The sequence below is a fragment of the Oncorhynchus masou genome, chromosome 13, assembly GCF_036934945.1.
Source record: "Oncorhynchus masou masou isolate Uvic2021 chromosome 13, UVic_Omas_1.1, whole genome shotgun sequence".
In the NCBI taxonomy this organism is placed as follows: Eukaryota; Metazoa; Chordata; class Actinopteri; order Salmoniformes; family Salmonidae; genus Oncorhynchus; species Oncorhynchus masou.
Genome location: NC_088224.1, coordinates 57113579 through 57139532, shown reverse-complemented (window position 1 = coordinate 57139532; position 25954 = coordinate 57113579). Strand labels below are relative to the sequence as shown.

At 45.0% G+C, this 25954-nt stretch overlaps 1 protein-coding gene across 4 annotated transcripts in view; it reads right to left on the bottom strand.

Annotated features, from left to right (window-relative positions):
• The window catches only part of LOC135552667 (unconventional myosin-Ic-like), a 65884-nt gene extending 42576 nt beyond the window's left edge, over positions 1 to 23308 (bottom strand). The window contains exon 1 of one of the 4 annotated variants that reach the window (XM_064984418.1): positions 22746 to 23308. In XM_064984418.1, coding sequence (XP_064840490.1) covers positions 22746 to 22838 — 93 coding nt within the window. In that variant the 5' untranslated portion in view covers positions 22839 to 23308. Of the gene's footprint in view, positions 1 to 18743; positions 19222 to 22745 lie in introns of those variants that run through there. The other 3 variants (XM_064984417.1, XM_064984421.1, XM_064984420.1) reach the window with 3 other exon arrangements.
• Positions 23309 to 25954: the final 2646 nt, after the last annotated feature.

The window sequence follows — 25954 nt, the reverse complement described above, 5'->3', positions numbered from 1 at the left end:
GGACTCAACCACCCCTGGAGAGAGGGGGAAAAGAAGAAATGGAAAATGTGTCCCTCTGTACAAGGAGAGGGGGACCTGTGAGGGGCTATGGGAGAATATAGGACGACTTACACAGAAAGACAGGACCAAGTTTGGGAAGCCCTGGTGTAGAGAATCATTGTATCATCTAAACCGCTGTAAAATAAAAATGTTTCATGACCAAGCAAATTACATTTTTCAGCTGATGTAGAAAAAGTAAAAGACTTAAGAACGGGACGCATAGAAATAGTGAACATAGAACAGATCTACCGCTTCTTAGACTTGCTTTCATTGAAAGCGACCTATAAAACACATTTCTATGTGAATTTGGTCAGGTCCCCAGAAAAAAAATACATATTGCAGCTTTAAAAAAGGTATAGTTAAGGAAACCTATGTACTGTTGCTTAACTAGAAAAAAGGTTATCAGTGTGGAACAACAAGATCAGTGTGGATTGCAGTCTCTTCTTGTCCATATACTGCTTTTAAAAGGAAACCATCTAGATGTATAATAACCCTTTAACAAGCTCTGATTAAAACACAAAAAAGGGCCAGTTGACATAAATTAAGCCTAGTTATGGACTAAAAATAATGCTCAATAGAGAATCTCCATTGAAAGAGTTTAATCCAGTAGTAGACTTACTGTGTCCAGAAGTCTGGCCCAAAGAGTGAAAATGAGGGCAAATAAAACTGAAAACTTCAGAAATACCTAAATCGTGGCCGTGGTGGTGAGCTCCAGAGTTAAGGGGTATGATGGCTGTGTACCACAACGGCCCAGGAAATCCCAACTTTATGAGAATCATGAACAGGAGTCAGGTGTTTCCTGTCTGTGGAGGTGGTGGTGCCAGGTGGTGGTGCCTGCAGCAGACAGCCAAGCCACATGTACCCTTCTCACACTATCGTTCTGACCCGAACCAAATGGAATAATATCTGGCTCAGACATTGTTCCATTTTCACATGGTCCTTTTCAGCACAGTTCTCGGTGATGCGGAACCAGGACAGCTCAGAACAGCTTGGTGTAGCTCTGTTCAGTTCGGCTCAGTAATGTGAAAGCCAGATATTCTCTTTCTGTTTCAGTCCGTTTCATGCACCCAGGTGAGGATGTTGGGGGTTAGTGGCTCTCTTTCCTGCCCCAGGCCAGCCCCTGACACAGCTCAGGCAAAAAAACCTGGCCATGTTTACCCTTGTTGTCTGCAGCCTTGCAGCCCCCCCCCCCCCCCTCCCCTCCCCTGCTTGCTGCTCCTGCTGGCAGCGCTCTACAGCCCCCTCTATTGGACAAGCCTACTGCTCAGCTGGCAGTAGTAGCATGTGACAAGAGGAATGAGACAGAAAACTTCACCTCACCTTCAATGTTCAAAAACATAGACTATAGTCTGTGTGTAATCTCCAATAAACGCGGCAGAACTACGCTCAGGGATTGTAGTTTATACCCGTGTCTCTACCTCTCGCCACTGCCAACATAATCAGAGCCCCCGCCTGCAGGAATCTGAGTAATGTTTTCCAGACGGTGTGAGTTTCTCTCTCGGTCGCTCGCGCTCTCTCTCGGTCGCTCGCGCACACACACCACACACACATTTTCTCGTTCTCTTTCACTCTCTCCCTCTCTCACATGGGCACCGCTGGGCATGAGAACAAACCGAGAATGAAGGGGGAAAAAAACAAAAAGAAATGGACAGAGAACAAAACAACAGCAAAAAGAAATCGGACAGATTTGCAGTGACTTTAGCATTGGTTACATCCATGTCAAGTGTATGTTGACAGAAAGCTCAATGCGTCATTGGCATACATTGGGGCTGTACATTGTGCACAGTCATGCTGATGTAGCATATTTGTGCTGAACAGGGGGGGGTATGCACCAGTATGCATCGGTCCTGGTTGTTAACTCTTTCCTCTCCCACATCTCTCAGTCAGGACCTCATGGCCTCTAGAGAGACCTGGGTTCAATTACTATTTGAAATTATTTCAAATACTTTAGCTGTGCTTGATTGAGCTTGTCTGGCACCAATAGAAGTCCAAACCCCAACCATCTGGCACCAATAGGGCACCCCAGGCAGGTTAAAGCAAACACTCAAAACTAATTGAAAGATTTCAAATAGTATTTGAACCCAGGTCTGCTGTCTCGGACCAATTCAAATTCAGCCTTTATGGCCCGGCTGTAAATTGCACTGTTGTCAAGTGACTGTAAAAAGGGGATATAACCTTGGCAACGCAACAAACATGAACAACGTTATCAAGAGTCAAGAGACAATATCAGACAGATGTGAAGAAATAAAGGCTTATGTTGTATCCTCTTATCTTCCTTTCATTACACCTTGTCATCTGTCCTTCAACATTCCTCCCTCACCCTCCTACTGGATCAAGTCTGAAATTAAAAAGAGTTGATGAATTAAAGAGATCCATTTTCAAAGATCGACTACGTGCACCAAGTGTGTCTGAAGTGATTACAACTTGGGACATTATGAAGTTTAAAACGGCAGCCAAGCACTGTGCCAGTCCGTCTCAGTTCGAACGGTGTTGCCAGAACCTGGGCTGGAGTGAATGCAGCAGAACCGACATGCTGCAGGACATACTGTACAGACACACATCTGGTGGAGAGGACGACAGAAGACGCACATGGTGACGAGGATCCAGCTCCTCCTTCATTGGTTCCCAGAGTGGAAACACTTCTTGTCCCTAACCACTGGTCACACCACTTTAGGGAAAACACACCAAACAGAACAGAATGCTGGGGGGGGGGGGACACACACTGCTAGCACACCAAACAGAATGCTGAGGGGGAAAACACTGCTAGCACACCAAACAGAATGCTGAGGAGGGGGAAAACACTGCTAGCACACCAAACAGAATGCTGAGGGGGAAAACTGATAGCACACCAAACAGAATGCTGAGGAGGGGGAAAACACTGATAGCACACCAAACAGAATGCTGAGGGGAAAACACTGATAGCACACCAAACAGAATGCTGAGGAGGGGGAAAACACTGCTAGCACACCAAACAGAATGCTGGGGGGGAAAACTGATAGCACACCAAACAGAATGCTGAGGAGGGGGAAAACACTGAATGCTGAGGAGGGGAAAACACTGATAGCACACCAAACAGAATGCTGGGGGTGGAAACTGATAGCACACCAAACAGAATGCTGGGGGAAAACTGATAGCACACCAAACAGAATGCTGAGGAGGGGGAAAACACTGATAGCACACCAAACAGAATGCTGAGGGAAAACACTGATAGCACACCAAACAGAATGCTGAGGAGGGGGAAAACACTGATAGCACACCAAACAGAATGCTGGGGGGGAAAACTGATAGCACACCAAACAGAATGCTGAGGAGGGGGAAACACTGATAGCACACCAAACAGAATGCTGAGGAGGGGGAAAACACTGATAGCACACCAAACAGAATGCTGGGGGGGGAAACTGATAGCACACCAAACAGAATGCTGGGGGAAAACTGATAGCACACCAAACAGAATGCTGGGGGGAAAACTGATAGCACACCAAACAGAATGCTGGGGGGAAAACTGATAGCACACCAAACAGAATGCTGGGGGGGGAAAACACTGCTAAACTGATAGCACACCAAACAGAATGCTGGGGGAAACTGATAGCACACCAAACAGAATGCTGGGGGGAAAACTGATAGCACACCAAACAGAATGCTGGGGGGAAAACTGATAGCACACCAAACAGAATGCTGGGGGAAAACTGATAGCACACCAAACAGAATGCTGGGGGGGAAAACTGATAGCACACCAAACAGAATGCTGGGGGGGAAAACTGATAGCACACCAAACAGAATGCTGGGGGGGAAAACTGATAGCACACCAAACAGAATGCTGGGGGGGAAACTGATAGCACACCAAACAGAATGCTGGGGGAAAACTGATAGCACACCAAACAGAATGCTGGGGGGAAAACTGATAGCACACCAAACAGAATGCTGGGGGGAAAACTGATAGCACACCAAACAGAATGCTGGGGGGGAAAACTGATAGCACACCAAACAGAATGCTGGGGGGGAAAACTGATAGCACACCAAACAGAATGCTGGGGGGGAAACTGATAGCACACCAAACAGAATGCTGAGGGGAAAAAACAACACTTATTTTCTTCCCCTCCCCTATTTCTTTATCACTTCCTCTCTCTCTCCCCTCATCGAGACCCACAATTACTTCCTCCCTCTCTCTCTCTGTAGCACTCTTTGCTGCTACAACAGGGACACACACAAACCCACAATTCCCATCGCCTCTCCCCGTTGTAGTGGCAAACCCATATCGCTAGTACAGGAGATAGCTCATTGCGCGACACAAATCTATGACAACCCTTACCTATTGCCAGTGACTCATCAGCTTAATCAACATATGGTTGAAGGACAATATGATGGTGTTGTCTGGTACTGTATATACAGTAAACATGACCCCACCCCTCCGCTGAGCAGCTTAGTTTACAGAGTGAGTCATCGGGAGAGAAATTGCAGCTCTGTGAGAAACACACAGGCACACGTCCTTGCTTGCTTCATCCACCCACCATGTTCTATTCAGCTGGGCCCGGTGCCAACGCACTGCTACTGTCCACCATCCATTACCTTCACAGAACACTACTATTTCAACCCCACAAATTCTTAGCCCAGGAGACCGGCCCGAGTAGCTGCAGACAGTGGCCACGTTCCAGACTGACTAAAAGCAGACGAGCTGCATGAACCACAAATTAAGCTCTGATATGACATCTGGCAGGCGACTGCACTGTACAGGGCTGCCTGGAACGCGACCAGTGTCTTCTGTAGCCTCGGAATGATAAACAGGATGACGGGCCTCTTAAATTAAACATTCTAATTAGTCACATATAAAGAATTGTAACACTAAACAAATATTTTACGCCCTCAAGTAGTGTCATCTCCCTATCTTATCCCATTCTTATTATCTCGCTCTTCTCTGTAGCCATCTTCCCCCACAATGACAGTAACCAGACCGTCTGACTGTCAGCCTTCTATTCACTAGCCTTACCCTCCGTCTCCGTCTCATAGGTGTGAGAGTGTGGCATGCTTGTGTGTGACAACTTTAGCTTGTCTGTCTATCAGTTGAAAGAACAGGGAAAGGTGCAGGGAGGTCTATATTATAGATATATTATCATATAGATTATAGAGGGACGGTAACCTTCAGTTTGTGAAAGAAGCCAATGTGAGGAGGCTTGACTGGTAGGGAAAGGGGGACGAAGGAGGAGAAGATGAAAGACCCCTATGATGTCAGGTCAGAAGAATGTAAGCCATGTGGGCGGGAAAGAGCCAGTCAAAAAGAAAGAGAGGAGAGAGAGACTCAGTCTCAGAGTGTGGTCAAAGAGGATGCTAATGAGCTCATACTCTGCTGTAACATCACGCTGTCATAACGCCGTCTCTTTGGTGACAGTGTTATATTGACACAGGGCTGCTTCCCGTTCCATCGGACTCCCTTGCTGTGCCCCTCTTCCTCTCTGGGTTTTGTGAATCATTGTGGCAGCACCGGGTTGTGAGTGTGCTGTCGCTGTCCACTTTTCCATACACAACTGTTTCCACAGTGAACAGGCTATTAGGCCCCATGACCATTGAGGGGGTGTGGGGACCAAGTGAAATAAAAAAAAACAAATTGTTTTTATGTTAAAGTTATAATATACATTAACAACTCAAAGACGTACATCACGGCAGGTCACACACACACACACACACACACACACACGAGAACAGGGAGACCAGAGGGGGCTGGTGAGAAGAGCTATAGGAGGACGGGCTCATTGCAATGGCTGGAATGGAAACATTGGAATGGTCCCAATCACATCTAACACATAGAAACAGCATTTGACTCCATTCCATAGAGTCCATTCCACCCATTACAATGAGCCACAAGGCAGGACAATGAGATCACAAGGCAGAACCCATTGTGCAACAGAACAGACAAACATGATTATTTGTACAGTGGTGTGATGCTGCTCATCTGCAGGAAAGAATAGAGCATCCTTGTCCATCTTTGCATCATGTACTGCAGACCGGGTGGCATCAGCAAGTATAACCACCACATTGGGTCATTTACAATCTCTGGGCCATTTCCAGCCCCTAGGGGTCTATCTACAGAGGATTGTACTGCCGCCAACAGCGTCAACATTTATCTGGTCACCAAGGAGAGTTAGACAAAGCAATATTACAGCTGTTTGCTTGCAAGGGTAATGGAAGCAAACAGGCCAAAATGGAGTGCTTTCTCTCCCTTTCACACACACACACAAACACATCTGGCTACCTCTCCTTCTCGCCCAGAGACGCACGCTGCCACACACTCCTCTTTTCTGCCTGAGCCAGCACTTTGGGCCGCGCAGGCATTTCCTAAAGTGTCTCCAGTGTTCCATAAAGACGTTATCCCAGCCAGCCCTGGCTAGCCCTCCTCCTTACCCCAGCAGGAATGAGGAGGAGGAAGACACACACACACACACACGTATGCAAGCAGAGTCTAGATCAATCAGTGGAGATTCCTCTGTGTGGACGAGGTGAACGGGGCAGTCGTCTAGCTCACAATAAGGCTACACCCTAATCTGGGATCAGCTTTTTCCTTACTGTTCATCACTAGAGGCTCAACTACTAAACTGATCTTTAGGGACAAGTGATTCTTCACCACCTTTCCCCCTATCATCTCAGTTGAGATGAGCCTGACCCGGGCCCTCAGGGCAACTGGTCCAGTGGGGAGACGTGTGAGGGACAGGGCTGTAGGGCAATGGCAATTCCCCCCAACAAAGGGAATACACACTCTTTCTCAGACACACAGGCCGAGAGATAAAGAACACAAGCCTTTGGAGTCAACAGGGGCGAGTGGAGACTTGCAGTAGGAGGAACTCCAAACATTTCTCTCATTCCCACCCCTTCACCCCCAACACCCCTTCTTCCCTCTCTTTCGTCCCCGTCTCAATATCTGGGAGACTGCCGTGCACACCACTGGCTGCCTCCATCCAGCAGGAACTCCTACTTGTACAGTACAAATAGGGCAGCTGGGCCTGTCCTCCCTCTCTGGTCTCCTCCCCCAGGCTAGAGGGGCCCTCTCAGGCTTATTTATACCCACACAGCCTTATATGGGCAGCTCCCGCTGCAGGCAGCAGGCTGCGGGGTATAGAGTACAGTCTACAGAGGCTTCCCACTGAAGTCATATACTCTCCAGCCCTTATCCTCTCCTCTATTGAGATAGAAGACCAATACTGGCCACACAAACTTTCCTCCCTTCCTCCGGTGAAAGGCAGTGCGCTGTCGGCCGGCGGGACGGCGTCACTTCGTTTGGTTGACGTTAAATCCTTTGCTTACCGTCACAGACCCAGTGTAAACCGATTGAACCAGAAGCACTTGCACGAGTTGCCAGAATGTCGAACGCGGCCTTTCCCGTTCTCAGTATGGTTTCTGGACGGCCGATTCCACATCAATAACAACTGCACTGCTGCCTGACACAAAAGGACTAAATAATGGATTTCGCATACTGCTGCCAAACATCCTCTATCCAACTCCCTCTAGTCCTCTCAATCTATCCGACAGCGTATCAAATGATGGAGCCAGATCTCCCATCCCATATATCTGCCATTTCTCCTCACTGCGCTAACCGAAACATTGTTACAACATACCGCATTGACTCCCAACAGCAGACAGTGTCAGCCATGCAGCACACCCAGACTCCGATTATCGTTTGGGGTGCTCAGCTGCTCATAGGAACATATAGGACAGCAGTTTATGGACAAGGGGACAGGAGCCTAACAGAGCAGGGCCCGTACTCATCCAGTGTCTCAGTGTAAGAGTGCCGACCTCGGATCAGGTCCCCTCTCATTCATTACGATTTGAAAGGAAAAACGGATTGTAGAGCAACACTCCTACTCAGAGCTGCTTTGTGAATATGGTTCGATATGAGAGTGGCCATATTGTTCAAAGCAACGACAGACACCACACACACACACACGTTCACCCATTGGCCGACACTAGATAAAGAACGACTGTACAGGAGGGAGAATAATAATTAAAGCCACCATACGATGGGAGTTTGTGCGGGGTTTGACGTCGGAATAAATTCAGCAGTCTAGGAATGATGAAACTTGTTTGGCACTGGGCCTAACAGAGCACAGTGTAAGCATAAGCAAGCACAGACCTCTTTCCCAACGGAAGATCTCAACAGTCTGGGGACAAACACACTTCACGTTGCAACATCTCAGGAATCTTGTTCCTAACCACCCCCAGGGCAGAGACAGGGGTTAGAGCTGCTGAGATGGAAAATACACAGACAACAGCTGAGGCAATGACACACACACAGTTATTTCTCCACACACACACACAGGTGTCCGTGGCAGGTCTTTGGGTATTATTACTACCCTCGAATGACCAGACAGCACTGTAATCATTAAAACACAATGGCACACAGACAGACGAGCGCCCTCCCCACCCTCTCATTCTACGCATCACATCCCCCTAATTACTGTATACCACCCCACCCCTACACAGAGGACCTGAACACACAGGGCTTAGCTCACAGCTCTTCCAAGGGACCAGTTGGAACAGCGTTATTAGAGGATCAGATGACTGCTGACAGGAGCTTATTGAGAGATGCAGTCCTATCGGCAGCAGCGTGCGGGTGAATCGCACTAAAAGGAACAGCACCGTGCACTCAGCAGCCTATCCATCCAAGCACATAGTTGGACATCGACTTGGGGGCGGTATGAACGTACGTGTCCCATAGAGAGCTGAGACTCGTGTGATTGCATGGGAGTTCCGTGCGGACAGAGACAGACACATAGGTCATCGGGGTGAGGGATTCTTCTAAACGACGCCAGGTGTCAACTCCACCTCTTATCAAGCCCATCTCGTCGGCAGTGTTTGCATTCCTTCACTCGCACCGACTTCTCCTCCCATACGGGCCAAGCTCTTATCATGCCCTGCTCCCACACATCGGTTGCAGCCGAATGAAAAGCAAAAACTATTTAAGAGTGTGTGATATTACACTGGAATGGAGGTTTTGGAAAGTCTCGTTTGAACAGACAATACGTCAAGTCCAATTACATGTTTGAGAAGAGATAAAAACATTTTTTTTTAAAGGAGGTCTGTGTCGCTGACAGAGGAACTATGCAACGTCCTTGTCTAATTCAGAGCCCTACATTTAAATGGAGCCAATCAGTGGTTAACTCATTGTGAATTGATTGGCTAATGGGTTTGCCAATCCAGAGGCTCTATTGTAATTGCATTGACATTCAGCAACGAATTAACTGATAGACACTTCCTACTATTTTTTACTACTACCTCCCTCTACACTGCCACCGGTGGGTGGGTGGGTGGGTGGGTGGCTGGCGTTCAGATTGAAATATATGACGTAGAACAAACATGCTACACTGGTGGATCGCTCAATGCCGCGGCCAGGCTGCAACCATGCCTCTCTGACATGTAGCAGATAGAATCGGGGCAGCTTTATTTTTGACCGCTATCTGCAACATGCCACAATGTTGTGTCCTGCTGAACGCAGCCCTGTTCCGAGCCATCCGCCCTGAATAGTTTTTCCCCCTGTGACCCATACTCTCCCTTCCTCTACCACGTTGAGTCATTGACAGTACAGGGTTGGGACAACACAAGGACACACCTGGTTGGGATTGCTGTCAGCTTATGGCCCAGGCAGTCATGGAGTAGACCTGGGTAAAGGTTAACGTGCAGGGCTGGCAGGCAGGCCAATCAGGAAGGGGGGGGCAGGCAGGCACAGTGCTGCTGGCCAAGGTCCCAGCACTGACAACCACTGAAAGGAACTAAGTTTATATATACACAGTCACTGTGTACAAATGTTAATGCTAACCTGGTCCCAGATCAGTTTGTGCGGTCTTGCCAAACGTGACATGACAACACAAACAATCTGGAACCAGGCTATATCCATGCCAGGTTAACTTCTCAGGGAGAACCACAATACACACAACAGGAAGGTGAACAAGTCGGGCTCTAGCTGGTACAAAGAGTGTGTGGGAACCAACACACACAGTGGGTCACAACAGGTGGGTGTGCCAGCAGAGAGGGAGGGAATGGGCCATTTACATACAGACAGACTCTCAGGGTATGGGTGTGGTAAAGTCACATTCAAATGGGTAAAGGAGGTATGGCCGGGACAATACCAGTACCGCGATACTTGTTAGTATCGTGGTAAGAAAAAAAAACTAAACAATGGAGTTGCCTGCATCGTGTTTCCATTTTTGCTACGGACAACAACAACAAAAAAATTGTGAATCTGGTATCGTCACAGCCCTATAAAGATTTTTTTTTAAAAAGGAGGTGCAGGTCGACAGAGATCGGTCCATAATACGACAGGTTATCTACCACAGAAAGGGGCCATTTTTCTGTGAGCACATACCTCGTTCATCGGAGTGGAGCAGGAGGGCTGGAATACAACGAGACACAAGTTAATGAAAAGCCGTTATGAAGTCTCATACATGCTTATAGCAAGGAATAAAAGCATTGTACGAGCAGGTTTTAGGTAAAGTGTTGCTGAAACTACAGGAGTCTCCAGTCGGGATAGAAGGCATTGCATCCAAGTGTTGCCAACTTGTTAGAGAAGGCGTGGTGGTTATCGTGACACAAGGATATACGCACAAACCATCACTAAAATGCTTTTACTTTGTACTTCAGTCAGCGAGGTCAAAGTTAACCTTGAACAAAATGTTCATTCATAAAGGCTTTATAAAAACACCTACATCACAATAATACCACAATTCAAATCATGAACGTTATGGGCTTATTAAGTCAGATACCAATTCCTGTGTTCACTTTCAAAATGGAGTAGAAAAACCAAAGTGAAGGATTAGCGATGGAAAGAGGATCTCTAAGCCCCGCCCCCTTTTCCTTTCCCACAGCCCTTCACTCTACCCGTCTGTCTGTCCTGACGGTGAAGGCCACGGGGAATGAGAGAGGATTAACCAAATATCTCACACCATCAGGTTAATCAGTGTGAGTCACAGTGTGTGTGTGTGTGTGGGGGGGGGGGGGCAAAACAGGGATTGACATCTAAAACATGCACTGTCAGCACAGTGCCTGGGCTTAAACAGGCAAACACGGACCAGTGACAGCAGTCGGATAACCTACTGGCCTACCTTAACATTGTCTAACTTTTCAGGCAACTGTGAAGGTCTTGAATTCTGAGACATCCTACCTTGACTAGTCATGGTCACTAGGCACGAAACGGAAGAAAACTGACCGAAACAGGAAGGTACTACCCGAAACCGTATTAATAACAAAAGCACATTTTCTGTTCCAAATCATTTTGAAACGTTTTGTTACTGTGTGCCTTAAAATGAACACAACCCAGGTTTGCTTGAGCCAGTTGGGTTTCCCAGTCGGATAGTAGTTTGCTCCTGATAGGAAGCAGCAACGAGGGCAGGGCTCTCTAGTCGAAGGCCGGGACATTTCTGGTGGAAAAGCCACAGCTCGGAGACAAAACCCCAGATCGTCCAACCAGCTCAATTCATGACTCGCCGGTGTACATGCAGCACTCTACATTGACTCACTACCAGACACGCATTCTACCAGACTGACTCACTCCATATATACACACACACACACACAAACACACACCTCTCTACCCAATGCTTGACTTGGACTGAAATAGGTGCCGGTACTCCACGTTGCATGTTGCCTAAGAACATCCCTTAGCTGTGGTACATTGACCATATACCACACCTTCTCGGGACTTATTGCTCAAGCAGGCTATGGATCCCAGATATGGCATCCTCCACTGGCATCCTCCACTGGCATCCTCCACTTCTACCAGGTTGTGAAACACATCAGTTTTGCCTCACTATCGATCACAGTATTTGGTATGTTATTAGGATCCCCATTAGCTGTTGCAAAAGCAACAGCTAATGTCAATGTGTCAGTTAAGTCAATGTGGCTGTTATCAGGGCAGTTTGTCCCAGACATGCCCTCGCTCGCAGTCGCTTGGGTTTCAAACTCTGGGCACCAAGACCATGTTCAAAATAGTCACGGTCAGGGAGTGTGACACGTCATGCCTGTGAAACCATAGCAACTGAGAATGTACAGTACTTTTGCAAGTGGTCCCTAGGTCCACCAATTCACAAGGCCTGGATGAATGTTGTCAAGACAATACATTATTTGACCTAGCATGTTCCTATTTCTACGACATCTCCCTTCTCCTCTCAATCTTTGTTCATTAGTCTCTCGGACAAATCCAACCATTCATCTGTTCCAATGAACAAGGTTACCCAATAAACTGCAGTGTTGGTGACAAGTGTTTAGTGGGGGTGTCGTCAGAGGTTGACGAAATAGTTTAGAGCAGTGGTTCCCAAACTTTTATAGTCCCGTACCCCTTCAAACATTCAACGTCTACCTGCGTACCCCTTCTAACACCGGGGTCAGCGCACTCTCAAATGTTTTTTTTTGCCATCATTGTTGCCCTGCGTCACACACTACACGATATGTTTAATAAACAGAAGAATGAGTGTGAGTGTCACAACCCGGCTCATGGAAAGTGACCGGGAGCTCTTATAGAACCTCTTTATTTAACCATCTTACATACAAGAGCTTATTTGTTAATCGAAAATTGTGAATAACTCACCACAGGTTAATGAGAAGGGTGTGCTTGAAAGGATGCACACACCTCTGCAATGTTGGCTTGTATTGGAGAGAGTCTCAGTCTTAAATTATTTCACAGTCTGTGCCTGTATTTAGCGTTCATGCTAGTGAGGGCCGAGAATCCACTCTCACATAGGTACATGGTTGCAAAGGGCATCCGTGTATTAACAGTGCGATTTGCCAAAACAGGATAATCTGAGCACAGCCCAATCCAGAAATCTGTCAGTGGCTTCTGATTCAATTATATTTTCACAGAACCCCTTGTTGCAATTTTGATGAAACTCTTGTTCAGATATCGTTAAGTGGACTGGAGGCAGGGCATGAAAGGGATAACAAATCCAGTTTGTGTCGTCCGTTTCGGGAAAGTACCTGCGTAATTGTGCACCCAACTCACTCAGGTGCTTCACTATATCACATTTGACATTGTCCGTAAGCTTGAGTTCATTTTCACACAAATAAAAGATCATACAATAATGGAAAGACCTGTGTGTTGTCCTTGTTAATGCAGACAGAGAAGAGCCAAACTTTTTAATCATAGCCTCAATTTTGTCCCGCACATTGAATATAGTTGCGGAGAGTCCCTGTAATCCTAGATTCAGATCATTCAGGCAAGAAAAAACATCACCCAGACAGGCCAGTCGTGTGAGAAACTCCTCATCATGCAACCGGTCAGACAAGTGAAAATTATGGTCAGTAAAGAAAACTTTAAGCTTGTGCCTCAATTCAAAAAAACATGTCAATACTTTGCCCCTTGATAAGCAGCGCACTTCTTCTGTATGTTGTAAAAGCGGTACATGGTCAGATACCAACATGAGCAGCAGCTAAGTTTGGCTACATACGGACCGTTTGCGGGAATTCCCGCAGAGAGTAACCGTTCATGTGATTGGATATTCATTATTTGACCAGGCTACCTGTATTTGACATTGTGTTGTTATTTCTCTGAACTGTTTTTTATTTATTTTTTTGGTTATGAAACGAGGCTGCTCAGGCAAGAAAGAAGAAAAAAAACTCGCACAAATGTTTAACCCCGCTGGAAAAAATAAATGGACTGTTTGAAATGTGAAGATGAAAAATATATATTTTAAAAACACACCACACACAACCGTTCAAAAGTTTTGGGTCACTTAGAAATGTCCTTGTTTTTCAAAGAAAAGCACATTTTTTGTCCATTAAAATAACATCAAAATTATCCGCAGTTATCTACAGTGTAGACATTGTTAATGTTGTAAATGACTATTGAAGCTGGAAACGGCAGAATTTTTTATGGAATATCTACATAGGCGTACAGAGGCCCATTATCAGCAACCATCACTTCTGTGTTCAAATGGCACATTGTGTTAGCGAATCAGAGTTCACTATTTTAAAAAAGGCTAATTGATCATTAGAAAACGCTTTTGCAATTATGTTAGCACAGCTGAAAACTGTTGTTCTGATTGAAGAAGCAATACAACTGGCCTTCTTTAGACCAGTTGAGTATCTGAAGCATCAGCATTGTTGGGTTCAATTACAGGCTCAAAATGTTCAAAAACAAAGACCTTTCTTCTGAAACTCGTCAGTCTATTTTTTGTTCTGAGAAATGAAGGCTAGTCCATGTGAGAAATTGCCAAGAAAATGAAGATCTTGTACAACGCTGTGTACTACTCCCTTCACAGAACAGCGCAAATTGGCTCTAACCAGAATAGAAAGAGGAGTGGGAGGCCCTGGTGCAAGAGGACAAGTACATTAGTGTCTAGTTTGAGAACCAGATGCCTCACAATTCACCTTGCAGCTTCATTAAATAGTACCCGCAAAACCCCAGTCTCAACTTCAACATTGACGAGGCGACTCCAGGATGCTGGCCTTCTAAATCAAATCTTATTGGTCACATACACATGGTTGGCAGATGTTAAATGCGAGTGTAGCGAAATGCTTGTGCTTCTAGTTCTGACTGTGCTGTAATATCTAACAATTTCAAATCAACTACCTTATACAGACACACACACACAAGTGTAAAGGAATTAATAAGAATATGTACATATAAATATATGGATGAGAAATGACCATTCAACATAGGCAAAATGCAGTAGATGGTGTAGAGTACAGTATATACATATGAGATGAGTAATGTAGGGTATGCAAACATTATATAAAAAGTGTTGAGGATGAGCGGGGTGGAGATGTTTCCTACCCTCACCACCTGGGGGAGGCCCGTCAGAAAGTCCAGGACCCAGTTGCACAGGGCGGGGTCGAGACCCAGAGTCTCGAGCTAAATGACGAGTTTGGAGGGTACAATGGTGTTAAATGCTGAACAGCATTATTCCATAGGTATTCCTCTTGTCCAGATGGGTTAGGAGAGTGTGCAGTGTGATCGCATCGTCTGTGGACCTATTGGGGCGGTAAGCAAATTGGAGTGGGTCTTGGGTGTCAGGTAGGGTGGAGGTGATATGATCCTTGACTTGTCTCTCAAAGCCCTTCATGATGACGCAACTGAGTGCTATGGGGCGATAGTCATTTAGCTTAGTTACCTTAGCTTTCTTGAGAACAGGAACAATGGTGGCCCTCTTGAAGCATGTGGGAACCACAGACTGGGATAGGGATTGATTGAATATGTCCGCAAACACACCAGCCAGCTGGTCTGCACATGCTCTGAGGACGCGGCTAGGGATGCCGTCTGGGCCAGCAGCCTTGCGAGGGTTAACACGTTTAAAATGTTTTACTGACGTTGGCCGTGGTGAAGGAGAGCCCACAGGCTTTGATAGCGGGCTGTATCAGTGGCACTGTATTGTCCTCAAAGCAGGCAAATAAGTTGTTTATTTTGTCTGGGAGCAAGACGTCAGTGTCCGTGACGGGGCTGGTTTTCTTTTTGTAATCCGTGATTGACTGTAGACCCTGCCATATACCTCGTGTCTGAGCCGTTGAATTGTGACTCTACTTTGTCTCTATACTGTCGCTTAGCTTGTTTGATTGTCTTGCGGAGGCTGGGCATGGGCATTTCCTGTTTTAGTTTCTGTCTATAAACTGGGAGCAACAAAATGGAGTAGTGTTCAGATTTGCTGAAAGGACGAAGGAGGGCTTTGTACGCATCGTGGGAGTTAGAGTAGCAGGGAACCAGAACACAGCCAGCCCGGGTCACGCATTCAATATGCTGATTAAATTTAGGGAACCTTGATTTCAGATTAGCTTGGTTAAAATCCCCAGCAACAATAAATGCAGCCTCAGGATATATGGTTTCCATTTTACATAGAGTCCAATGAAGTTCTTTCAGGGAGGTTGAGGTGTCTGCTTGGTGGGGATATACACAGCTGTGATTATAATCTAAGTGAATTCTCTCTGTAGATAATGTGGTCGGCTTTTGATTGTAAGGAATTCTAGGTCAGGTGAACAAAAAGGACTTGTATGTTGTTATGATCACACAACGACTCGTTTATCATAAGGCATACACCCCCGCCCTTCTTCTTACCAGAGAGATGTTTGTTTCTGTCGGCGCCATGTGTGAAGAAACCAAGTGGCTGTACAGACTCTGATAACGTATCCCGAGTGAGCCATGTTTCCATGAAACAGAGAATGTTACAATCTCTGATGTCTCTCTGGAAGGCAACCCTTGCTCAAATTCCGTCTACCTTGTTGTCAAGAGACTGGACATTATACTCGGGAGCAGTGAGCGATGTGCCCGTCTACGGAGCCTGACCAGAAGACTGCTCCGTCTGCCCCTTCTGCGGCGCCGTTGTTTTGGGTCGCCTACTGGAATCCGATCCATTGTCCTGGGTGGTGGTCCAAACAGAGGATCCCGGGCAGAGTTCCTCTGTCCAGTGTATGTTATTTGGCCAATCCTAATCTTTTATTTTTATTGGCCAGTCTGAGATATGGCTTTTTCTTTGCAACTCTGCGTTAGGTAGCCAGCATCCCGGAATCGGGATGAATAGATGTTTTTTTTTTTTTATAGTTTCGAGCTAAAATAGTCATTTACAACATTAACAATGTATACACTGTATTTCTGATCAATGTTATGTTATTTTAATGGACAAAAACTGTGCTTCTTTCAAAAACACGGATATTTCTAAACACCAAACTTTTGAACGGTAGTGTACACACATATGTATGTATACATATGTATGTATACACACAAACACATTTGAAGTTTGAAGTTTACATACACTTAGGTTGGAGTCATTAAAACTTGTTTTTCAACCACTCCACAAATTTCTTGTTAACAAACCATAGTTTTGGCAAGTCGGTTAGGACATCTACTTTGTGCATGACACAAGTAACTTTTCCAACAAAAAAAAGTGAGACCTCCACAAGTCTGGTTCATCCTTGGGAGCAATTTCCAAATGCCCGAAGGTACCACATTCATCTGTACAAACAATAGTACGCAAGTATAAACACCGTGGGGCCACACAGCCGTCATACCGCTTAGGAAGGAGACATGTTCTGTCTCCTAGAGATTAACATACTTTGGTGCGAAAAGTGCAAATCAATCCCAGAACAACAGCAAAGGACCTTGTGAAGATGCTGGAGGAAACAGGTACAAACGTATCTATATCCACAGTAAAACGAGTCCTATATCGACATAACTTCAAAGGCCACTCAGCAAGGAAGATAGGAAAATAAATAAAATCTGAAATAAATCACTCTATTATTCTGACATTTCACATTCAAATAAAGTGGTTATCCTAATCCTTTTACTAGGATTAAATGTCAGGAATTATGAAAAACTGAGTTGTATGAAATGTATGTAAACTTCCAACTTCAACTGTATGTATTTTTTTTTAATGTGAATCACATTTCTATTTGGCGTACCCCCGAGGGGTAGTTCGGGAATACCTGGTTTAGAGCAATCAGCCATGTTGGCCAAGTTTGAGTAGTAAGCCCTGAGAGTTTCCTGTCAGAGATGGAAGAGGCCGAGGCAGGTGTATCCTATTGAGTCTCCTGGGGTAAGGCTCTGCAGCATTGACAGCTGGCTCTATAACAACAGGGCCACAACAAGACAAGGTCTGCAGAGCAGCCCATGTCACCACCATTCTGTTCACACACACACAGGTCACATGTAGCAGCAGATGACAAAGATGGGGAGGGCTTTAAATAACAAACAGAATTGCCCAATGGCAAAGCGATACATGCAAAAAGGATATTATGCAAACAACTTGGTGGGGTCAAGCAGTGGGTTATGTTTGGCTCTGTGAATGTCACTCTTAAGTTTTGTGAGACAGAGCTGGGAGATGCCTAATTGTCTGTAGAGTGCAGACAGCTGGGAAAAAGCTCAATCCCCAAATTATTCTGCCGTGGGCTAAAACTGGAATCCTTGTTGCGATGACTTATTGTTTTGGAGGGGGATCATAGCATCCCTCCGAGCTGGTCGAATGGAAAGTCTTGGTTACAGGTAAACAGCAGACAAAAAAAGATCTCCAATAAGTTTTTGTGGGAAACCGTATTGACAACCCCATGGATTGGTTTTAGTGCTTGCCTAATTCAACAATTGATAAACAAAAACACTATTTTATTACTGCATCTACACATACAGCCACAAGATGCGAGTGGAGATCCATGACAAATCTGAACCCTATACCCAGTTGGGTTTGGACACTCACAGTCTGCTTGACATAACCCCAGGTCACCCAAGAACACACACAAGTCAGGTCAGGGCATGGATTGGCAGCTGTTCAGGTGGTCAAGTTGTTACATCATACATGCCATTGCTTCCCTGACTGACAGCCGCTCCTTATAGCCTCAGGATCCCATACATTGACGAATTAAAACATGTATGGTAGTAGTTGCCACCAGATAAGTGTCACTAAATAGGCTAACAACCTAACTGGACTAAGCTACCTGGTGGTGTGGGTGGAGGCCTATCTATTAAAGCACCGTTTTAAACCACTATTTAAATGTTAGGCTACAACAGGTGTCTTCAGTTCAATTCATTCACCTTGGTTAATCAGACAAACTCTAAAAGGTTAGTGGTTGTTTTCACAGACTTGTTTGCACGTACGGCACGAGCACTTGACTTCAACCCAGCGTGCGACTCGTCGCAGACTTGCTACATTGTCACAAATATGACGCACGCAAACTTCCTCCCGCTACAAAATAACTTTGTTAACAGCCTGTTTCGGAAACGGAGGAGAAACAAGGTACCTGAATATATAACTTACCTACCTTCAATGAGTCGATGTCAATGCGACACAGTTGACTTCTTCGCCCTGATGTCTCGTCACCAGTAGGCTACAAACAGACAGCAAACTGCTCTCTCTCGTTAGACCAGCGCAGTAGTGAAAAGCCCAGATTCAACTGTCTTGATGTTGACCAGTCCTGTTAGCGGTTACTGATCTCACAAGCAACTCCAATCTGCGGGGCTGTAATTCTACAGGGAAGGTTTCTTCTCTCAAATACAATAGGTTAACTCTGTCCACAGCCTTTGTCGCCTAGAATATCCACCACTATTCATCTATTTTAATTAAATGAACTTTTTTTAAAGAATAACGATGTTTAGCAAATATACTTAAATTATACAACAGTAATTTTAAGCTATAAAAAAAACATGATTATATTATTCTGAGACACCGTTTTTCAGTCCCCCGGTGAGTCGTGGAACAAATGTCAGCAATTTCCCCTCCCTCTTTCAAACACGCAACAGCGCTTATGCTGCATTCATAACCAATTGGGAAGGTGGTAATTACCAATTGTGTAGTCGTAAATAATGTTGGATGACTTCAACTGCTTTGAACTCGTAGAGAAACGCCGATTGGCTAATGATCAACAATGTGTATTAACCATAAACTAAAAAAACAGCTATCATGCTTGTAAAAGCAACGCGCATCCCAAATGCCCATGAAGCCTTTGTATTTTTGTATAAATGTGTATACCCCTGTGTATAAAGGTTGTCTGTGTTATTTGGTATATTGTGTTATATTAGTTGTTAATAAAAAAATGTTTAAACAAATTATAGCGTTGAAATACCATATGAATAGATTGTTGCATATATTTATAAAAAGCATTCACATGCTCGTTGGAACTCGGAAATGGTTCCGGTTATAGTTATACACGTGCCGCGTTCAACTGGTTAGCAAGTCAGATATTTCGGAGTTTCCTAGTTCCGACTAGCATTTGACTGCGACAATAGAAGAGTCCCACTTGTAATTATGAGTTGGAGGGTAGTTCAAGTGGATTTTTACCAGGCGTATATGTAAATACCACCTTCACACTTGGTTATGAACGTATCATTGATTCCCAGGAAGTTCTCAAAACCCATCCCACAGATTTAAGGTGGGATATCGTTTGTTTTACCTCGTGCTGTCACAACTTTCTTTTAAAACTATTTTCAACGGGTGTAACACTTAATTAATAGGCTACATGGGGACTAGCATATGCAACGTTTGCATTTGATAGCCACGTGTGAACCTAATTTTGCACTGTGAGAGCACACTTCCTTGCTTTGATTAGTCTATTCAATGTGTACCTTTAGGATTGTATGCCTATAGCTCATTCCCTACGAACAACAAGGGTTGAGTGTCTGTAAATATTGTTGTACTGGTGAGAATATGCAGTTGAAAATTAACCTGAACGAGAAAAGGAAAAACCGCCGACGGCATTCAACTCACTTTCCCTTCGCTGACTTCGTAGGAGTGTTCTCCTACCCTCTACTGTCAAGAGACCTGTCACTACACTAGTCAGCGTACTGCCATGCGTTGCATGGTTCTTGAAAAGGGTATGGCCACATGCGCGTTTTTCATCAGCTCTATTGCAGAGAACTCATCAATTTGCTATTGCTGTAAATGTCAATGTTATTCAAGTCTATTATACAAAATCTACTGTCATAGTAGACTATAGGTCTGAGGCATGTACACTGTACCAAAAGTCCACTGTCAGCATGGCCTTATTATTGTCAGCATTTCTATTGGTGCATATTACACGCCCTCGTCCCATGTGAAGGTGACCGTTGCAGTTCAATTGCCTGCCTGTATGTGATAATGGACTGTAATAGCACCGCTGCCATAGTGATTGATTCATTTCTATAGCCCACCTCCCTGTTCTCTCTCAATTTTTCAATTCAATTTCAATTTGAGGACTTTCTTGACATGGGAAACATATGTTTACATTGCCAAAGCAAGTGAAATATATAATAAACAAAAGTGAAAAACAATACAAATGAACAGTAAACATTGCACTCAAAAGTTCCAAAAGAATAACATTTAAAATGTCATATTATGTCTATATACAGTGTTGTAACGATGTGCAAATAGTTAAAAGTACAAAAAGGAAAATATATAAACATAAATATAGGTTGTATTTACAATGTTGTTTGTTCTTCACTGGTTGCCCTTTTCTTGTGGCAAAAGGTCACAAATCTTGCTGCTGTGATGGCACACTGTGGTATTTCACCCAATAGATACGGGAGTTTATCAAAATTGGATTTGTTTTCAAAATCTTCATGGGTCTGTGTAATCTGAGGGAAATATGTCTCTCACTCACTCACTCACTCACTCACTCACTCACTCACACACTCTCACACACATACACCCCACCACCCACACACACTCTCTCTCTCTGACACACACACATGCACACTCTCTTAAAAAACACACCACCCAACTGTGCTATCTCTCCTCACTCTGCTTTAACTATGCTGGGAGGAAAGGTTGTATCCTGTTGACAAGGCCCTGTTCAATGGTAAGACAAACTGTACTCCAGGGAGTGTCTCTGTCTCTCACCACAGAATCTGTGTGAAACTGGAAGATGGCATTGTTCCTTTCTCGATAAGGAATTAGAAAATAGTGCATATGCGTACTTATTAACTCGTGCCTTCAGTTCACAAGTCCACATGTTCAATCACACACACACCCAAAATCAGAGGCACGCGAGGGTGATGTGAATGTGACCGTGGCGGAATGTTGGGATGTCTGGGAAATGCATGTGCTGTCCCGGAATGTCTCCATCTTTTCCTCACCTACATTCCATATACCGTTCCCGTCATTTAGCCACTCCTGCTCGCTGAATTAACATAAAGCTCAAACTAAACGTATAAAGTTAACAGCGTCTCACTGGTTGTACATTATTGAATACAAATCTTTCTTAAGATCCAAGTTGGTCGAATTTGTTTTGTGTACTCGTTCAACATTCCATTAAGCTGCACTGCTTTCTATGGCAGAGCCTGTAATTTCACCATATGCTGTCTGATTTAAAGCCCCACACCCTGCATTCCTTAGGTTGTGTGAACTGGAGAACCAGTCCCACCCACTCTCATATTCACCAGGAACTTGTGCAACAGAGATGGGAAAAAACCGTCTTGGCAGAGAATAATGCTCTCCCCATTCCATAGAGAAACATGTAACCCTTCTTTAAATTGATCATACGTTATGTTAATATCATTATTGAAGTGGCAATCAACCATTCAGTTGGTTTGGATTGTCTTATGGTTTATAATTAGTTTACTCAAATTACGCCCTCTATCTTGAAATGAAGACGGAGCCTCTCCACCGTTCATTTTTGTCTTGTATACTTTTCTGAATCTGCATTTACATTGGATGATCTGTTCACACCTGAAAGTAGCCAGCACATTATAAGCCACATGTAACTTTTTTCCGCTTGGCGCTCTGCTGAACCAGTATGTATAATCAACATCAATGGCCTAGCACTGAGTGGAAAAATCGAATGAGGATGATATTGATTGCACTCTGTCAAGCCAACTATTTGGCACAAACAAATATACCGTACATTGTCGAGCCGCTTGGATGCTGCTGAGGGGAGGACGGCTCATAATAATGGCTGGAACGGAGCGAATGGAATGGCATCAAACACATGTGTTGGATTTATTTGATACCATTCCACCTATTTCGCTCCAGCCATTACCACGGGCCTGTCCTCCACAATAAAGGTGCCACCAACCTCCGGTGGTCAAGCGAAAAAACAGTGTGAGTGGCCAAGGTAAACAACTTTTTCCCCGTGCACAGTGAACCTCTAAAAGTATACATCAGCTCTACTTCCACACAGGCAGATCCTAGCCTGGTCCCAGACATGTTCGTGCTGTCTCGCCAAGGTTAGCAAAGTTAACAAGACAGCACAAATAGATCTTAGGACCAGGCTAGGAAAATCCTACTCGAGGATAGCTAGTTATTTCAAGTGTATGAGGAGTGAGCAGGTTGAATGGATGGACTCACCTTGGTGCAGCTGTGGCAGTAGCTCTCTCCATTCTTCCCAGGGGACAGGATGATCTCACCTGTAGGGATCAACTGGATCCTCAGCTCCATCATGGTCGCTTTCTCTCTCTTTCCTTCTCTCTTTCTCAATCCCTTTCTCTCTGTCTCTCTCTCTGTCCTCCACCCACTTACTCGGTCCTTCTGACGGCGTGGCAATGACTTCACCCCTCTCACGTTTGTACAAATTCCTCCCCTTAACGTCTGCGAGAGGAACGGGGCACTTTCTGTTACACTGTCAATAGAAAGAAGGAAAGGAAAACTAAAGTAGAAAAACAGATATTTTACTGGCAGCACATAGTCATTTACATGTGTGCTTCTTTTCTCAGTTATCTAACGAGGCCAAGACAGTCAAAGCACAAGGGTGTTTCCTGCGTCTGTTCAGAGTGCTCTAGTGCGAGTTTTCCCAGAGCAGGCAAAGGATATGTGTAGATAGTTAGTGTCAGGCTCTCTTTCCACAGCCGGCCCAGCAGTATAATTGATGTCCATGCACACCAGATCGCTGTGGCGCAGTGCACTCTGGGTTAGCCCGGGTATCAGGGTTTCCTCCTGGACCCATGCATCCTGTCTCGGACGTTCTCAACATTCACAGGGTAAACACCGGAGGAACCCACTCTGCTTCCCCACATTTCCCCTTGATATACAACTGGGAGGCACGCGTACACACCACATGCCTCCCCCACCTCTCCAAAAATAAATAAGGGACTTGTGCTTCTTGTGTTTCTAGTGTCTTCGGTTTCCTCTCCCCAAGGGGTGCACTAATTAATGAAGACAGGCAGAGGAGAGTAGGCCAGGGGGTATCAGAGAGGGGCTGGAAGCAGCGACATTGTGACCATATCACTGTCTCCGGTGACAGAATGGTGTAAAAACACACACACAGATTGATGACCCCGTTGATCTTTGCTGTGACACTGACTGCCCTCAGTGCCTTGTGACCCCTCCCAAGGTTCCTGTTTGTTCCCTCGACCAGCATCCTCTCAGAATCACACCCTTTAAAAGCTGCCCTGCCTGGACCACTGACATCTTGGGAACTCAGCCATGCCACCACAAAATATGAATTATCAACACTGATACGGATGGAACATGAATGATAGATTGTGTTTTGCTGAGTCTGAAGTCACAGCATGGTTTTGGGTGTATGATTGGGGAAGGAATAATGGCTCTATATTACTGTATGTTTTGGGTCATCAATACGGTCAGTCAGTGGTGCGATTTGTGGTGAGGGCAACTGAGAATATGTATAGGAACTGATTGTGGTTGTGTTGAGTAGTGTTTTTGGAGAACGTGTTTGCGCTCTAGTGGGCAGTCTCTTCTGGAACGTTACTGTTCCTCCTTATCCTCAATCACAGTGTTCCCTAGATGTGTGTGTTCATTTCAGCCTTGTGAACATACAGCTGTGTGTGTGACAGCACGGCTATTTGTACATGTGGTGGTCGTGGGCCGTTGGTGTGTGCCTTCCTATAGTGTCTGGGGGGCTGCTGAGAGGGGAAGTGACAGTGACACACATCCTTTGACCCGCGCTCAAGGTATTCCTGATTGCTGGGCATCAACAGGAAACAGTGGCGTTGACGCAGCAAGTCCTCAGGCCGGGCTCAGCCTAGCAGACTGTTGTGGACGAGGAGAGAGAGAGAACACACACAGACGTCCCTGAAACATACTGGGAAGAACGAGAACTGCTACAGAAGGCAACCATGAATGCCCTCTAAAGCCTTAATATACGTTGTAGTTTGTTTAAAGGGTGATCGTTAGTGTACTTTTGGGAGATGTTTTTCAAGGGTATGGTTTGTTGTTTATGCTGATCACCGATCAGATCTTATATGTTTCCAATTAAACAATCCAGAAGATGGTTATTAATTAACAGAAGACAGGTTCAAGGTCCTTTGGCCGAAGGTTTATAAACACACTTCCTCCTTCTTTTTTTCTCTCAATGCAGTCCATCCCTTAACACACAAGGTGAAGGAGGCCCATCTCTCTGGCTCTATCTATCCTTCTATGCTGGTCCAAACTGTCTTTCATGTCCTATCCGCTCACACTGGAAGGGTGATATGAGGTGTGTTTGTGTGTGTGTGTGTCAGAACCTGCAGCTGGTGTTACGGTAGTGTGTGTCAAGGTGAGCCAGGCGCAGTGGGAGAACTACACAAGGGGCCAGTGTTCCTGAACTAGGCGCGGACACAACTTGTCACTGACAGAGAAGTCTGTAAGGAAGTAGAGAGGGAATTGCATCCTGTTTGTGTGTGAGAGAGAGTGAGTTATGGGACAATCTCTGCGTAAAGGGCACGTGGCCATGGCGACGAGAAAGGGCAGGGAGTGGTAGGGCAGAGGTTCAAGAACATACTGTGTACTGAAGTTAACAAACTGGGGTAGGCTAGTGCTATATCACAGTGTTGACTGGAAATAGCCACGTCTACTTTAAACCCTAAAAAAGGAAATCCCTAATATTTCCATCCCGTTTGTCCCTTCAGTCTGCTCAAAAGCAGTTATCAGCCTCCGACAACGCAGGATTCAGCAGCGCCGTTTCCACAGGAAAGCACGGGACGCCGATTAGGCTACCACTCAAACACCAGCCCAAAGAACTGTCCTCACACTACAGCGCAGACTTCACTCTTATTTCCCCAGAAATGTTCTGATTGTACTTGTCCAAAAGATGACTAAAATGTGAATTTTAATTAGATTACACAGTATTTTGGAACTCTATTTTTTTTAATTATCTTTCTTACATTTCCCCTACAGTAGGTTATATTTACCATAAAAACTTTGAGCCGATTTGAGCGAATCTTTTTTTTTTTTATCTAGCTCTAGCAATTGCTGCCCTCTTGTGGTTTCAGATAAAAACACAGATTTAGTCACACGATGAGTCTTACAATGAATGTTGGAATTAATGATGTTGTCATGGTAAATCCATTGTGCACACAAATCTGAAGCCTCCACTGAAGTTAGAAGAAGGAAATCACACCCCGCCAGTTGAGACCAGAACCCACCAATGTATAGCTCAAGAAGACTACAAGCAACTATAGGCCTAAGCCAAGCAGTTAGTAGCTAGGTGACTGGTCTCCATACACACAAGGTAAGCAACACATTACACACAGAAGAAAAAACAGTGTTTCTAATGAGAAGGACTGAAATATGAATGCTGAGAAAATCAATTTTAAAAAAAAAACTTTGAAAAGGCATAT